The sequence below is a fragment of the Corythoichthys intestinalis genome, chromosome 14, assembly GCF_030265065.1.
Source record: "Corythoichthys intestinalis isolate RoL2023-P3 chromosome 14, ASM3026506v1, whole genome shotgun sequence".
Lineage (NCBI taxonomy): Eukaryota > Metazoa > Chordata > Actinopteri > Syngnathiformes > Syngnathidae > Corythoichthys > Corythoichthys intestinalis.
This window is the reverse complement of record NC_080408.1, coordinates 49,890,775-49,908,278: the sequence shown is the minus strand read 5'-3', so window position 1 is coordinate 49,908,278 and position 17,504 is coordinate 49,890,775. Positions and strand designations below refer to the sequence as shown.

General features: G+C 39.6%; 1 protein-coding gene across 1 annotated transcript in view; it reads right to left on the bottom strand.

Moving 5' to 3' along the window:
* The window catches only part of gpc1b (glypican 1b), a 225,226-nt gene that overhangs the window by 51,557 nt on the left and 156,165 nt on the right, over positions 1-17,504 (bottom strand). Inside the window, exons 3-4 of the mRNA XM_057858322.1 lie at positions 856-1,083; positions 607-770 (exon numbers count right to left, since the gene is read on the bottom strand). Of these exons, the coding sequence (XP_057714305.1) occupies positions 607-770; positions 856-1,083 (392 nt within the window). The remainder of the gene's footprint in view (positions 1-606; positions 771-855; positions 1,084-17,504) is intronic.

Sequence of the window (17,504 nt, the reverse complement as noted above, 5' to 3'; positions counted from 1 at the left end):
TCATTTCAAAAAGTCTGTGTGGCTCCCAGTGCTGCCTTTCCAGTGGGAACCAGGTCTTAATGCCTGTATGAGTGTTAAAGGTTGCCGACTCCTGATCTGCACATTTCACTTTTTGCTCATATTCTACATGCTGCACACACTTTTTTTAAGGTACAAGCAAGAACATGACTGATGAAGTATGTTGAGCTGTCACACTTGTGATGTGGACAGAGAAAGTCTCATAATTCTCTATTTGGGAGTTCACAGCCCTGTTGACGTGATTCTGGCCATGACTCATGGGTTGGAAACTCCTGATTTGAAGTAAGTGTTCTCACAAGCAGCTAAAGTGATTGTATTATGAAGACATAAACACGGATGCTGCAACACATAAATAGCGAAAAATGTCAACCGCAGGAGAGATTAAACGTCAGTAAAAGGTTTATAGTGCTCCGAGTCATTTTCAGCAACAACAATAAAAAGGCAGGGTACAAAAACAGTGCAATAATAACGATCACAGTTTCTCTTAGAAGGAATCTGTTAAGTCACCAGGGTGTTAAAGAAATATGCTTTAGAAGTGAATGAAGCGAAAGACAAACACACAGCATGAGGACAGAATGGACACATTACCTGCGACACTTTGCGGACAACCTCCCCACTGACGACCAGTCCTTGAACAAAGGAACGGGCGGCCACAAACGTGCGTGTGACCTTTGTTTTAAGGTCACGGGGCCCGTCTCCAAAAGGGTGAAGTATCTCTGACTGTTTAGAAACACACTCCAGATAGTCGTCCCCTGCAGTCAATAAAACAAATTCACACCAACATGAATGAAGTAACTGCTGTTTGACTATAGTGAAGTGATTGCACATTGTGTTTACCAATGGAATACTGCTTGTTAGCGTGAAAGAACAGCCTCTCTAGAAGCCTTGCCCAGAAATCATTGAGAGCGTCTTCCAGGTTGATGTTAGAACCTCGGTAGTAGTGCCTCAAATCTGCATAGAGGTCTGTAAACACCTGGGTATTCTCGGAGTAGAAAGATTTCCAAGTAGACGTGAATGTCTCCTGCAGTGTGATGGCTGAATGGTTCAGCAACTCCAGAAAATAGCCTGAAAACATCCAAAAATAAGGATGACGTCACAACCAAAAATGCGTCTATGTATAATGGTAATTCAGTACATTAATTTTCTATTTTTCTTTTTTAGAAGTGTGCCAGTTGTCCATAAATGGAAAAAGTTGCCCATATGCGCAGGGCCTGAGGACATTCACAGCACTTAGTTACATAACGTTAAAATGCTAAGCTCGTTCTGACCCATCTGCATGGAATTATCTAAGCAGTGGTTCTGCTTGATACGTATGTCGTGTCCAACCTGGACATTCACTTCTTGACAAAAATACTGCTGTATGTGCTTCTGTCTGCTTTTTAGCCAATCAAGTTTTGACTTCAGTCTGATTTGTACCATTATTGTCAGCACTCACTGCATTTTCTTTTCTTCGTCAGTGTTCTTTACATTTTAAAGCGAAATGAACCTAAATGTATTGTAAATCTGAAACAAATTTGAATGATTATGTTTTTAAATGAGTTGTTAAAAATGAAAAAAATCAATCATGTCAGCTGAATGCACTGAAAGCCACACTCCACTCATCACACACTTCAAAAAAAAAAAAAAAAAAAAGGGTGCTACTTCATATAGCAATTTTCTTATGCCTATTGCCTGGGATATAAGCCCCCCGGGTCACCTCAGGAATTTGCAACCACTTCAGCATTAAGCCCCTATCCTTGACTTGTGTGCACTCTGTGTGTCAGTGTGATGCTTTACGTAATCCATTTCTCACTTCACACAGTGGTGCACTGACAACTTCCTGGAGCTGAATGTAACAAAAACAAAAGAAATGGTTATACATAACTCATACACACAGCTCTCCAGTCTCTGGTCCCCACCTTCATCCATAACCAAACAGGAGAACAGGTCAGCCACTTCAAATACCTTGGACACAAGGGCGTAGGTTTGCATAGGGACATAACACCACCAACTTTTCAGGATGCTTAAATTGTCCCCACCAACCTTATTTGCATTATATTCAGTTCAGTTATATACAGTGTTGTTAATCTTACTTTAAAAAATTAATTAATTACAGTTACAAATTACTTCTCCCAAAACGTAATTGCGTTAGTAACTCAATTACCTGAATGTAAGAGTAATTAGTTACTTGGCAAAGTAACTGGTGACATTTTTCATGTTTTTTTTTTTCTCAAAAAAAAAAACAAAAACAAAAACAAAAAAACAGGTCACACAATGTGAAGTTTAAAGGGTTTTTGGGGACAATTGGCCCCAGCCCAATTCTTTACCCTAAACTTAACTAGACACAGGGGTATTGCGGATATTGCAATAACTAGATAGTAACCTTTGCTATATGTGTGGAAGTCATTTAATGTTGTGAATCAACCGTTAAAGTTGTTAAAATTGCATTAGTTCTCTTCTGTCTACTTTTGACATGTGTAAATTTTAAAACTGTTTCATCATTTAAATATACATTTAAGTCAAGATTTTGCTGATATAGGAGCATTTTAGATAAAAAGTTAGCTAGGAAGGTTCTCTACAACAGAGCCTTCCTGAGAAATCTACTGCTTTAAGATGGCGGCTGTTTACTAACACATCTAGTTCTTTGTTATGCATGTTGCTAATGCAGCCGTGTCTACCGTGCACAGTGTCATCAATAACTGTCAAGCCCATGGCAGTGTGGCTAACCTCCCTATATATAGTCAGAAAAGAAATATTGACGAGAGATTTCAACTAAAGATTGTGCGGATGGGGGATAAAGAACCCTGACTAACATCCAAACAAGTTCATGCTGAACCTGCAGTCCAAGGGTGCAGCAGTGTCAACCCGTACTATCCGTTGGCGTCTGAATGAAAAGGGACTCCATGGTAGGATACCCAGGAAGACCCCACTTCTGAACTTGAGACATAAAAAAGCCAGGCTGGAGTTTGCCAAAACTTACCTGAGAAAACCAAAAACGTTTTGGAAAAAAGTTCTCTGGTCAGATGAGACAAAAGTAGAGCTTTTTGGGAAAAGGTATCAACATAGAGTTAACAGGAAAAAAAAAAACGAGGCCTTCAAAGAAAAGAACCCGGTCCCCACAGTCAAACATAGCGAGGTTTTGGGGTTGCTTTGCTGCCTCTGGCACTGGACTTCTTGACCGTGTGCATGGCATTATGAAGTCTGAAGACTACCAACAAATTTTGCAGCATAATGTAGGGCCCAGTGTGAGAAACCTGTGTCTCCCTCAGAGGTCATGGGTCTTCCAGCAGGACAATGACCCAAAACCCACTTCAAAAAGCACTAGATAATGGTTTGAGAGAAAGCACTGCAAACTTGTAAGGATAGAATGGACCCTACCATTATTAATTGAATTACAGTGGTACATCTTCATACAAAGTTAATTTGTTCCAGGACCTTGTTTGTAAGTCAAAATGGTCGTATGTCGAGCAGGATTTTCCCATAAGAATACATTATAATCTCATTAATTCGTTCCACTGGCTGAAAACCTCCACTAAATCCTTAATAAATGCTACTGATACTATTGCAAATAGCAATTACACAGAGATAAACAAATACATTATGAATAAAAATTGGAATAATAATATATTATAACAGTAATAATAATAATACCTGTAATAATGTAACAAATCGGGTTCTAATGTGGCGGATGTGTTTTGCGTGCTGTACCTGAACGCACCGCGTGATTGACTTGACAGAGTGAGGGAGGGAGAACTTTTTACTTTCACTTTGTTCAGCTGGGGCAGGCAATAGCCATGTTGTGTTGCACAACTTCTGAAATAAATGATTAAAAAACTGATGAAGCTGGTGCTCATATTTTTGTATCATTTCCAGCTTCATTTCAGTGGTAAGCCTTACCTTTTTCCTTTTTTCGCCACCTGCACTAACATTCTTGGAACTCATGTTGATTTCTCTCACATGAAAATCCGCTGTGCGTCAGTCTTGCGGGAAAACAACGCAACAACGGCGCTGTCATAAATCGTCGTATTTCAAGCATGTCGTCGGATGTACAAAAAATCATGGGTCGAAGCGATCATATGTCAAGGTACCACTGTATTTTCATTATGTTCGGACTTACATTTATCCCTTTTCACTTGCTGGATGTGCCCGTCCATTTTTACCCCCCTCAAACACACGTTTGATTGGCTAATGACTTGACTGGGAGCTATCCAAGAATGAGTCCACTTTTGGGGGACACTGACATGAACATGAACTGACATGGAAAAAAAATCCATGAAATGAAATCACACATCAGAATTACATGAGAGTAACATGGTTTGAGTCCTGGAATAGTCTAGTATGCCTCAGATGTAGATCAGTCCTTGGATATCTCAGACGTTTTCCATTAATTTTATTCCCAAGTTATTACAATACTTTAGTTTGAGCCTAGGGGTGCTCCATTGTCCCCCAGAAGTGGAGCCATTCTTTTGCATTTTTTAATAAAGGCAATTGTACCTCAAAATGTTTCTTTCGTCGTTTTCGAAAACAAAGGTTTGAATTGATCGCTGTATCACCTGAACCAATACACATGAAAGTATAAGTCAATTCAGATTTATTTTGCATTGATCATTTAGCCTATCAATTAATTAGGTTCACATTTATGAGAAATGTAGCCATGACCTCCATTCAATAATCTGTTTGGTCTTATAAATGCCCCGTCCCCACCAAAAAGTGGACATGCAGGTTATGCTTTTTTATCATCCCTACCAATGTTGAGACCAAACTTACGCCCTTGCTTGGACATCACAGACATCACCCTCATAGACAATAAACTGAGACTTGAGCAACACATGACTCGAGAAGAAGATTACTGACATTAAGAAAAGGTTCCAACAGAGACTACATGTCATTTGCAAACTCTGTGCTCTTTCAGTTGCCCTCCACCTCCAGTCTCTACTTCATGATTGCATTGTCTTCCCCATCTATCTTTATGTTCCCCCTGCTTCTATAGTAATCTGTCCACCACCAACAGGAACGAACAGATCAAAAATAACACACACTGCATCCAAGATCATTTGCCATCCCACACCCAACCTCACAGAGCTCGATCACAGAGCAGTCACACGCCTTGCACTGTCAATAACCAATAACATCCTCATACCTCACATGGCTGCCCTCTGGTCACAGATACTAAACCGTAAGATGGAGTGGGGCTCGCTTTAGTAAAAGTACTCAATAACCACCCACAATAACCCTGTAAGGGCTAGTTTTCTGAGTATTTTTTGGAACGTCTTTCTTAAATCGTCCGTCCAACCATCCTAGACTTCATAATAATATTGACGGGTCACATCCGTCATACACTGCGCCTCACCATCAAGTAGGGGGCTTCCCCACATCAAGAGGAGTTATTCTAAAACACGCACACAGTGATCTAACGCCGGATTTAGGTTGAAATAGTACGAAAGCTGTACCGCATATAAACAGGAAGGATTGTCCCAGAAGTGATTTGTTCGAAAATTCAAGGTAATTATTATATTTTCCGTACCGTGCATGCATTTTTATTTTTTTATTTTTTTATTTTTTTAAACCTGTCCTGTTCAGCTGTTTGACACAGAGAATGGAAGTCTAAGTGCCCGGATTCTGAACAGTTTTAATGTTTCACATTGAGAGTCTGACATACTCCCATTGTGATAATTCAAAATACCTTTTTATTATGACAAAGCAGCGAACAGGAAGGGATTATGGGGGGACAGAAGAAAAGAAATACAAGAGAAGAAAGAAAAGAAACACATACACAAACAACAACAAGAAATACATTGAACATCTAAACCAGTTACTAATATGCTGGTGCTATCGTCAGCGAGATGTATTTCCGGTTTACACCATGTGGGGGCCTATTGGCCAGTGAAAGAGGAGAATGGGGGTGGGGGTGTCTATAAGACTATAAACTAAGTGATTGAAAGGGGTAGAGTGTACACAAATCAGTTCTGTGATCTAGAACCCAGTAATCGTGTGAATCGTGCATGCATTTTGAAATGTTGTGAAATAAATCAACAGGAGAAATTAACCGCTACGGCATTGGCGTTGTAGTTCACAATATTTAGGTAAAATAAATGCTAACTGTACAGATTTTTTGCTTTTAACCAACAATCGAGACTGTTTTACGTCCATATCTATAAAGATTTCAGGGATTTATGCATTTATTCACAAGAATTTTAATGTAAAAAACTCTTTGTTGTGGTAAGGCGGCACCACAGTGACTTAAAGACTAGCAGCACATTTGACATATTTACGTAACATAAATGCTAACTTCCCGTTTTTTTTTGCTTTTAACCAAGAATAAAGACGGTTTAACGTCCATATCTATTAAGAAGTCAGGGATTGAAGCATTTATTCACAATAATTTAAACATAAAAAGCTCTTTGTTGTGGTAAGGCAGCGCCACAGTGACTTAAAGACTAGCAGCACATTCAACATATTTATGTCAAATAAATGCTAATTGCCCATTTTTTGTTGTTGTTGTTGCTTTTAACTAAGAATCGATTATTTTACGTCCATATCTATAGAATTATTTATTTATTTATTATAAGAATTAAAGGATTCACAGATATAGTCACAAGAATTTTCAACGTAAAAAGCTCTTTGTGTTGCCACTCAGTCAGCTTTGATAGAGATAGGCCCCCTATTAAATGGTCCCTCGCCCCGTCAGTATCATTATGAAGTCTATGCTATCTGTCTGTCTGTCTATCTACCTGATGTTTGAACACAAATGGGTCAGCAACACGTGTAGACAGACAATATGCTATTTGTCAACCTCGACCCATGGTTTCCTTTATGAAAAGTCATTAATTACTTTAATACTCAAACAAAACCTTTGCACATCTAAGATTGAATTGTGTGTGTGATTTAATCCAATATTAAATGTGATTGACACACACAATGATAGTATTATTGTGAAATAAAATAAAATTGGATTTTATTGGTATCAATGAAATGTAATATTCTCCATTTACTACTAAATGCCTTAGTGGAATTAAAGGTCGAAAACATGGGACTAGACATCTTTTTTTGACAGTGACCCCACCTGTCCTTCACATGAAACTAGTAAGCTGCCATTCACATGGAAAAGAGCACGGACACGTTGACATTCTTGCACACGAAAGCAGAGTAGAAGCACATGTGTTTGCTCAAAATGACTGAGTGACTTCAAAAGTGACAGCTTTGCTTTTAATCCCTACTTGAACTGATTCCTGCTGTGTGCTGTCAGCCACTCTGGCTAAAGTCATTTTTTAAAATGTGAAGACATGATACTTGCACATTTCTTTAAATGATGTAATATAGTAGACTCCAGGCGTCAAATAATTGTCTCAGTTAATTACAGGGGTGGGTACCTCACAATACGATATGATTTGCGATACAAGGCTCACGATAATGTTGATCTCATGATATGGCGATACAACAAACAGAAAAGCATTCTATGATATTTTACAAAACTAATAAACACAAAAACAAGCTATTTTCATCCTTCTGCTGTAAATTGTTTATACACTAGTAGATGTCCAATCCATTTAAACTGTGAGGGTGGCAGCGAAAGAACAGTCTTTTATTCTAGTGTTGCAACAATTATTCAATTAACACGAGTAATTGGATTAGAAAAAAGATTTGAATTTAATTTTGCTGCTTTGAGTATTTGTTTAATTAAAGTGGCGTTGTAATGGTTTGTTTTGAAAGTGTTTGGATTTAGTTTTATTGATTTAGTTGGATACACTGCCCTCTAGTGGCAACAGTGAATATGATAGAACTCATAACACATGGCTGAATCCAGCTGCTCCATATTAAGACCAACACAATCTCAGTTTTTGTTTGAGCTAATGTTTTTAATAATGCATTTGTAATTTAGTTTATAGGTATATTTAGCTGTTTTTGAGGGAATGCTTCAATCATTTGTTAAGAGCATTGTTAAGAAAAAAAAACAAGTTACAATTTTATAGCATTTAAGCTAGCGGCCCTTTGCTATGTAAATTAGTCCATTGTTGTTTTGTTGAACTTAGATCCTCATTTATATTTTTATACCGTTTGAGGCTCAGCTCAGGTATTTTGAATTTTTTACGTTCCTCATCCGATTACTCGATTACTAGAATTAAGTAGTTCATCGGTTAATCGACTATTAAAATAATCCATAGCTGCAGCCCTAGTTCATTCGCTGCCATCCCTCCCACTTCAAACGGATTGGAGGTTTATGGCCATCAGTGGCAGCCAATGCCAGGAAATGAATTAATTTTGGGGCATGTTACATCATTTCCTGTGGATTTTCAGTCACTTCCTTTTCGTTTTGGGGCATTTGCAGATCACTTCTGGTTGATTTTGCTTACTGAAAAGGAAGTGATTCAAGAATGTTCCTAAATGAATAAAAATAATGTTGACTCAAAATCAACAAGAAGTAACCTGTAAATGCCCTAAAATGAAGAGGAAGTGACCTGTAAATGTCCACAAAAGACAGGCTGTGAATGCTCTGGTTTCAATGCCATGAGAGCGCGAGACGTCCAATCCACTCAAAATGATTTGGATGTCTAGCGCCATCTGTGGCAACCAGTGATGTAAGTAAGTGAGCTGATGTCTGCTGACAAAAAAACAAGTGGGTAAGTTGAGCCTCTTTCAGACTTATATCTCGCTAAATTTCCGTGTATGATGACGTGGGATTTACCCGTGTCATGGCTTTCAGACATTGGGAGATGTACCGGGAATTTGCACTTCACACACTTTCAGACTTGTCCCATGTTGGCGACTCTGTGCTTGTGGAGGGTGGGGGCAGGATTTATAACCCAGACATCACGTCATTTTTGGTCGGCATAGGCAAGAAAATAAACTAGTCACACATTTTCAAAGATGGACCAGCTAACTCAAGTTAACTCCAGCATGTTTAGTGTGTCTAGCGGTGGTAAAATGTTTTTTTTCTCTCTGGCAACTGTCTTTGTTGAGAAAGAGAGTGTGTGGATAATTTAAACATTATACGAGTCATACACACATGCTTTTTATGGAAAATAATTCAATTATTTTTGTTCCGAAGGGGGCACTATTTGAGAAGTACTGTCCGATGAAGAACGACTAACTTATGGTGAGGCTCTATTCACAATAAACAGTTTGTATTGGGTCAGCTCTTAGTAAACGGAATAAATCTGTCTATTTTTAATGATCATCATTAGAATTCCTGTCGGCTTTCTGTGGACATTCAAGACTGGACGGAACAATGGATAAGAATTGTCATTGTGAAAGTACAAAAACATTAACAGCTTTCCCACAATGTGCACCACATGAAACAAAAAATAAAGTACAATAAGCATAATATAAAAACAAAGGTTACAGTGTACACTGTTTGGGAATAAAGGGAATAAGTGCCTAGCAGTAAGTTGAGCAGTAGTAAATTTAACAGTGCATATGTGACAATTTACAGTAGTAATACAAGGAGGCAGATGGCTGACCTGATATGATAGTGCAAATGACAGTTTGCACATAGATATTGATGTAACAGTGCAATATTGCATATAGAGTATGTACCTAGTAAAATAGGTGTGCGAAATTTCCGATTCTTACATTAGTCGCGATTCGGCCGTGGAAGATTGGAGAACGATTCACATACATCCAAATTCCGATTATTGAAATATGCCAAGTAAAGCGGAACTAAAGCGGAACTAAAACACAGCGCGGTCTTCGGGACGTAACGAGGAACTGACCGAGAGTAAACATCATGCTGAACTCACGGCTCTGGCCCAACTCATGCCGCTAGATAAAAAAAACAAAAATACCTGACTGCAGCCGACAGCCGCTACAAACTACACCCACATAATGCTACGGTAGATATCACATGTATAAAGTACTAGATGCGAAATGACAGACTCGCCGGCGTTAGTAGAAGGTCACCATCCAAAAGCAGTAGACTTCTCTGGAAGGCTGTTGTAGCCAACCTTCCGAGGGACCCTATTTAAAATATTCCTAAATCAGCAAAATCTTGACTTGAATCTATCTTTAAATGATGAAACAGCTTTAAAACTTTCACATGTCGAAAGCAGACAAAAGGGAATTATGGAATAACGGGAGCAATTTAAACAACTTTAACGGTTGATTCACAACATTAAACTAATTAAATTTAGTTTAAAGCTGCTGATACACAATGGGGACCTTTGGAGTATTTTATTTACTGTTTTGAACTGTTAACTTGATACTGAAATAGTAGCTTATTTAAGCCTGAGAGGATTTTTGTACAATTTTTTTAACTAATGTACAAGACATTAAAAGGGGCAGGGGGTCGCGGAGGTGCATCAGTAATACATTTATAATTGAATTGTAGCCTCTGAATTGTAATTGTAATAGGATCGTTAGGTGCCCCAAGATTCCCACCTCGATTCAGTACCCAGTAGGCCTGAATGATATACCGTTTGAACATTGGCATCGCGATGTGCAGATGCGCAATACTCGCTCTACACGCATCGCAAGGACATGTGTTTTTTTTTTTTTGTGTTTTTTTTTTGAACACGCAAACTGCTTCAGATTAGTAGAGCACCACACCCTCTCACACCTCCCTCCTCACCAGTGCAGCTCACGTTTGGTACTTAAAGTGAATGATGATTGACAGATTTGTAGCTTTGATCTGGCAGAAGAGGCACGGTAGCTCTATGATCAAAGGCACAAATGTGTTAATCATCGTTTCGCTTGTTACACATTAGCAGTAGTGTGCTGTGGCAGCTCATTGTGTAAGTAAGAGACTGTTCTCGGCAGCGTGAGCATCAAAGCGTGAGTGGCACAGTGTTTAGCATGTACATCTCTGGAATTGTGGTTTTAATCCCGGGCTTTCTGTGTGGAGTGCGCATGTTCTTCCCATGCCTGTGTGGGTTTTTTCCGGGTTCCTGCCACATCTCAAAAATCTCGCCTGGTATGGTGATTGAACACTCCAAATTGTCCGTAGGTGTGAGTGTGTGAGTGTCTATATACAGTGTATCATAAAAGTTAGTACACCCCTCGCATTTCTGCAGATATTTAAGTATATCTTTTCATGGGACAACACTGACAAAATGACACTTTGACACAATGAAAAGTAGTCAGTGTGCAGCTTATATAATAGAGTTCATTTATTTCCCCTCAAAATAACTCAAAATATAGCCATTAATATCTAAACCAGGGTTGGGCAAACTATTCCACAAAGGGTCGCAGTGGGTGCGGGTTTTTGTTCATACCCATCATGAGGACAGTCTTTCACCAATCTGGTTTCTTACACGTGCAATCAGTTGATTGCAGTCAGGTGCGTCTTGTTTACACTGAAACCTCATTGGTTAAACTGTCTGTGCTGAATCAGTTGGAACAAAGACCAGGACCCACTGCGGACCCATCGAGGACCGGTTTGCACACCCCTGATCTAAACCCTTGGCAACAAAAGTGAGTACACCGCATGGGAACTACGTACATCCCTAAATGTCCAAATTGAGTACTGCTTATCATTTTCTCTCCAAAATGTCATGTGACTCGTTACAGGAGTGCTGTCAGCATTGCTGCAGAGACTGAAGAGGTGGGGTTCAGCCTATTAGTGCTCATACCATACGCCATACTCTACATCAAATTGGTGTGTAAGGCTGTCACCTCAGGAGGAAGCCTCTTCTGAAGACGGTACACAAGAAAGCCCGCAAACAGTTTGCTGAAGACATGTCAACAAAGTACATGCATTGCTGGAACCTTGTCCTATAGTCTGATGAGACGGGCAGGCTTTCTTGTGTACCGTCTTCAGAAGAGGCTTCCTCCTGGGAAGTGTATGCCCTGCGACTGGCTGGCAACTAGTTTAGGGTGTACCCCGCCTTCTGTCTGGAGTTAGCTGTGATAGGCTCCAGCACCCCCACAACCCTCAGGAGTATAAGCGGTTCAGAAGATGAATGAATGTTCTGGAGAGTGATTAAAAGTAAGGAGTTAAAGGAGATACAATGAAAAATGTGGGTGCGCCTACATTTTGTGCTGGTGCACCTTAAGAAAAAAATTTCAGCACACCAGTGCAACCAATGCAAAAAGTAAGCAGAAAGAGCCTTATATAATGCAATGCAAATTTTTTCCACTATGGTTAAGGCGAATCCCAAACACAGCTATCCAAGTTATCTGGTGAAAATTCTTCTCATTTTAATACCTCAATATAATACCACTGACAGTCATGGCTGCCCAACTTCCCATAATGCATTTGGGTGGAACAGTTAAGTCGCTACAGTATCATTTGGTGAAAGCACAACAAAAAATATATTCCAATCGCTCAAAAAAATAATGTTCACAAAAAGAAAAGCGCTCAATGCAAAAAGAACTAGCATTCCTAGTCAAAATAGCTATGCAAAACCCACTAAGACTTTGCCTTTGATCACTAACTAATTTAAAACTCGCTTGTGGTGTATTTTAATCACTACCTTACGTAGTTAAAGCAGTAATGTGAAGTAATTTCTTCACATGCCAAATAGGGTCACAAGTAAAGTAATTAAACATTGTCCAACAAATAAAGCATGAAAGAATAATTTATATGTTGTATATTTGACTAAATAATCGCGTTACCGAAGTTCGAGCCTGAAAGGGGACGAACCTGGAAGTGATACGTCACACCGGGAACGCGATGGCACCTCCATACATACGGCCGCCACACAAAGCCCTTCAAACAATGATTCAAACAGCGATATAAGCGATAGATCAAGCGCAAGGGAGGAGATCCAAGTTTTTGAAGAGTTGGAGGAAGAAGAGGAGATTGGAATTTCATGTTATTAGCCAGACGCTAATCATGATGCAAACAATGTGCCTAGACTTCCTGACATGGAATGGATACAAGACCCATCGAGATTCCAACATTGGTAAGATATAGGCAGTTATTATTTTCATGATTTGAAGATGCAGATATTTGCACAAAATGTTATGTTTTTGTCTATCTGATGACATTGTTAAAAAAAATAATAATCAGACTTCATTTTCATTTTGGCAGATCCGGCAGCTCTCGTGCATATAAAATAATAATATAAAAACGTTGGGGGGAAAGAAGGAGATGAGTCATTAGCCACGTTTACATGCTGACTTTTATTCATACCGATTCAAATCATTCCGAATGGAAATTTCACATCAGCTGTTTACATGTCACTTCATCTATTCCGATCCAGCGTTTACATGTGACTGCCTTTATTCCGAAAGGACGTTTGACAACTGCCGTCTAACATGCGCAGATTAATCAAAACAAAGCGTCACGTTGCAAAACATGGAGATCGATCGTCAGATCAGCTGCTGTTTTAACTTTTCGAGTGGAAAAAAAACTTCAGAATGATACGCCGTTCATTTAAAAAGTTGTATGGGTGCGCTGTGCGTGTGCTTGGAAGCCATGTTGCAAGTGACGTTACTTACGTCACCAAGTGACGTCACCAAGTCAGTACGGAGCATGCGCAGAAAGAACGCAACCAGACACCATTCCGCTTCCCTGTTTACATGATATAATTTTACTTCTAATCGGTTTGGGAAAAGGAATATTCCACCCCTGTGAATCGGAATGAAATTCCATTCGGTTTGGGCCTGTTCATTCCGAATGAGGTGTTTATATGGAACACATTTATTCGGTTTGGACAAATATTCCGATTGTAATTGGAATATTTGGCTCCATGTAAACGTGGCAATTGTTATATCTTGACCGAGTGACCCACACGACACCTTTATTGGCTTTTACAACTTTAATCAACGTCTTGCCAAGTGACTCTGAACAACTTTTCTCTCTTTTAGTGAAGGAGTAAGGCACAAACAATAACACATCTAAATGACATGCGTACACTCTACTGGTGAACTCCCGTATTACAACTAAATAAAATCCACTATATCACAGTCGTCGATGGCTTTCTCCACTTTATTGTGGCAAAAATAAGAAAACAAAGTGGCGTCTAATGGCGTGAGGAAATGTAGTTTTTTCACACAAGCGAACAGATTACAAAGTACCACTTCAGTGTTGTCCCGAGACTACATTTCCCATGATTCACTGCGTGACCTGCGCGCTCGCTGATTCTCTGCCAGACATTAAAAGCAACTTGTCACCTGTCAGCGGCTCTTGTACGTAAAACACAAAACTAGAAGGCTATCAAACGATCACCTTGAAAGAAACGCAGAACCGTACAAATTCAATGCAATGCTTGAAGCATGAAGATGGAAATACATAATACAAATACAAATAAATGAGCACAAACTTACCGGCGGTGTGTGTCTCTTACTGCAACGTGACTGTGAATTACCGTGACGCCGACCCCCTTATGTGCACATCCACACCCCTTTCCCGATTGACAGTGGATTAACCCTTTCGGACAAGATCGTAGATGGCGCACAATTTAAACACGCTTAACCTAGCGAACGCAACAACAACTATGATCGGGGATAGCCTCGGCTAACATCGCTAGCTTATACTGTTCATTCCACAACAGTTGGCAGCTCTGGTTTGACAAAGTCATCAGTCATCTATCCAAAAATCACACTTCTTTTTGGCAAATCCTTGATCATAAGCAGACCGGTTAAGGAAGCAGGCATCTTCGAAGTGTTTGCAGCAGAGAACACTACTCGATGATGGCATGAAATTCATTCGCTTCGTGCGAACGAAAGATGTCCATTTACGTGCCCTGCTATCCTTTGGCCACTCATACAACTTTTCGTTTGAGTGAGAACAAAACATCGCCACACACCGCCTTGGCATTTTACCGAGAAGTAGAGCTGGGCGGTAAACCGAAAATTTACCGTCACCGAAATTCTTCACGATGACCGACGTAATTTTGACCATGTCGGTAAATTCGGTAAATTAATAAAACAAGAAAATAGTCTTTTCATCCCGCTTTGACTCTGTGTTGTTCGCCTATGTTCATTCCCCTTTAAGAAAGCAGTGAATGTACTCACTAGGGAGTCACGTGATAATCAGGAAGCCAATCAAACAGAAGCCCGGCAAGCTAACGCTAGCAGCTAATGCTACAAGCAAAACGTGATGGAGTGTGGCTTAAGGGAGGTTCGCCAAACTTTCACCCGACATTTAATAGACTCTTGGTGGCATCCAGACGAGCTTTCACCCGCTGTACTCCCTTGTTCTCACGATTTCCGGAGATGGTGCTTTCATTGCTTCCTACTGGTAGCCAGGCCACAGGCTAACGCTAGCGCCTAACGCTAGCGTCCGCTAGCGGCTAACGCTACAAATGAACGTGATGGAGTCGGATAGTGGCTCTAACCTTGTCAAAACGGCTGAACTTAATCAGTGGATTGTGCACGGACTGCATCTAGCAAGTACTATGTCGCGTTATTTTGTATCTGACTGTGTGTGATTTCTCTGATAGCTTTTGTGATGGTAAAGCATTCAGCATTAAGCACAATCCAACGGTGAAACTTGTAATATGACCGAGAAATGGCCCCAGCTATTTTTCTGTATGTGCTTAATTCTGTGTCATTATTGCTATCATAAAATCTTAAGTGTTTCATTTGCAGAAGCTCAATATAGCTTTAATGTGTGTCTGTCTGTCTGTTTGGGGGTTCATGTATGCCTGCATTTATTAAAAAATGCACTTGGGGGGGGGGGGGGGGGGGCTGAAACCATAAAGTAAACACTTGTATTGAATAATTATGTCACAGCAGCCATTGACAATAAATTGTCTTTTTGAAGTGTACTGTTCAAGCTGCAAGTCATTTGTGTTACAATGACATGTTTGCACAGGCATATTGATTTTGACAATGTAGATTGTTCAAGCCATACACGCTGTTATAAATGCTCATACTTGAATTCTTATTGTTTACAATACATTTTTATAAACCTAATGTCTAGACTGCATGTACAATTGTTAAATATATCAAATTGAATGCTGGTAACTAAATCAACAAGAAACTGTTAATCTGTATTTCATGCATTGATTCAGATTTTCAAATTATACAACAGTCCGCTTGGGCGACTTTATCGTCATTTATCGTTATCGAGGTAAATCTGCTCCATTTATCGTGATACGTATTTAAGGCCATATCGCCCACCCCTACCGAGAAGCAATGCAACAAACAATACTGTTCTATGGCGGACTTCCCTCGCACTTCCCGGTGAGACGTAATTTCCGAAGATTGCCGAAGAAAAGCATTTTCGTTGTCAAGGGCGTTGCTATGGGTTAAACAAAGAATCTGGAAGGGTTGCGTTAAAAAAAATAATGAAAATATGCTTATAATTGTTTAGCCATTGATATTATTCAAAAACATGGCTGGCCAACCTTAGTTCACATTTGGCCTTTAAAGACACTGTGGAAGAACGGCAGGGAGCACATGTGATGTCCTGCTCAGCGACGTCAACCATGGCGAGCTATTAGTTTATTTTTTGATTGAAAATTTTACAAATTTTATTACAACGAAAACATTAAGAGGGATTTTAATATAAAATTACTATAACTTGAACTCAAATTGATCTTTTAAGAACTACAAGTCTTTCTATCCGTGGATGCCTTTAACAGAAATGTTAATAACGTTAATGCCATCTTGTGGATTTATTGTTATAATAAACAAATACAGTACTTATGTACAGTATGTTGAATGTCTATATCCGTCTTGTGTCTTATCTTTCCATTCCAACAATGATTTCAGAAAAATATGGCATATGTTAGAGATGGTTTGAATTGCGATTAATTACGATTAATTAATTTTTAAGCTGTGATTAACTCGATTAAAAATTGTAATCGTTTGACAGCCCTACTGAGAACATGAGTGAGATGCCTGTGACAATGTTGTGGCACCAGCAGTGCAATGACAGTGTGGCACCAGCAGTGCAATGACAGTGACATTTCAGTGCAAACTTGAGATGAGTATGCCGATGGCTCTCTCAGTCTGTTTGTATTGGCTGGTATGACCCCGTAGCACCTTCCAGACAGCAACATGTTGAAGAAGTGAAAGCGAGGATGTGTATGTGTAACAATATGTGGTGTGTAAATGACCTTCCGTTCATGCTCGGGACGATACAGGTACAAGCAACACCTTTTTTTTGCTGCCCCTCGCATTTTTTGTTCTTATGTAATCATCAGTATTCCCGCTGTAGGGAAGGAGCAGTTGGAGAGCCTGTCTAAATTTGTATTTTTAAACTCATGGGTGCACAGCGGATATATAGAGGGCATACTATAGTTGGGAACTTTTTACTTTAACCTTTTAATTTTGTAGTTGAACTATAATTGTGCACATCATTGCAACATACAACTTCTCCAGTGAGAGTGGGGGAGCTTAATCCATTTTAGACTACATTGAAATGTATTCCCAAACTGTTTAATCAGATTTTTTCAGGTAGGATAAATCCAGCCATAGGCAGGCTTGCTTTTCCATTCCTCCCTTGCACAGTCGTCAACCTGATCAAATGTCAGGTTACTGACATGAGATCGACTGTAATAAAGCAGTAGTATCGAAGTTCCTTCAAATGTCAGTCAATCGAGGCTTGAGCTGAGCCTGGGTTTATCCCACATAAGGATTCAGCAATGAAGAGAGCTCATTACATCTTGATTCAGAGT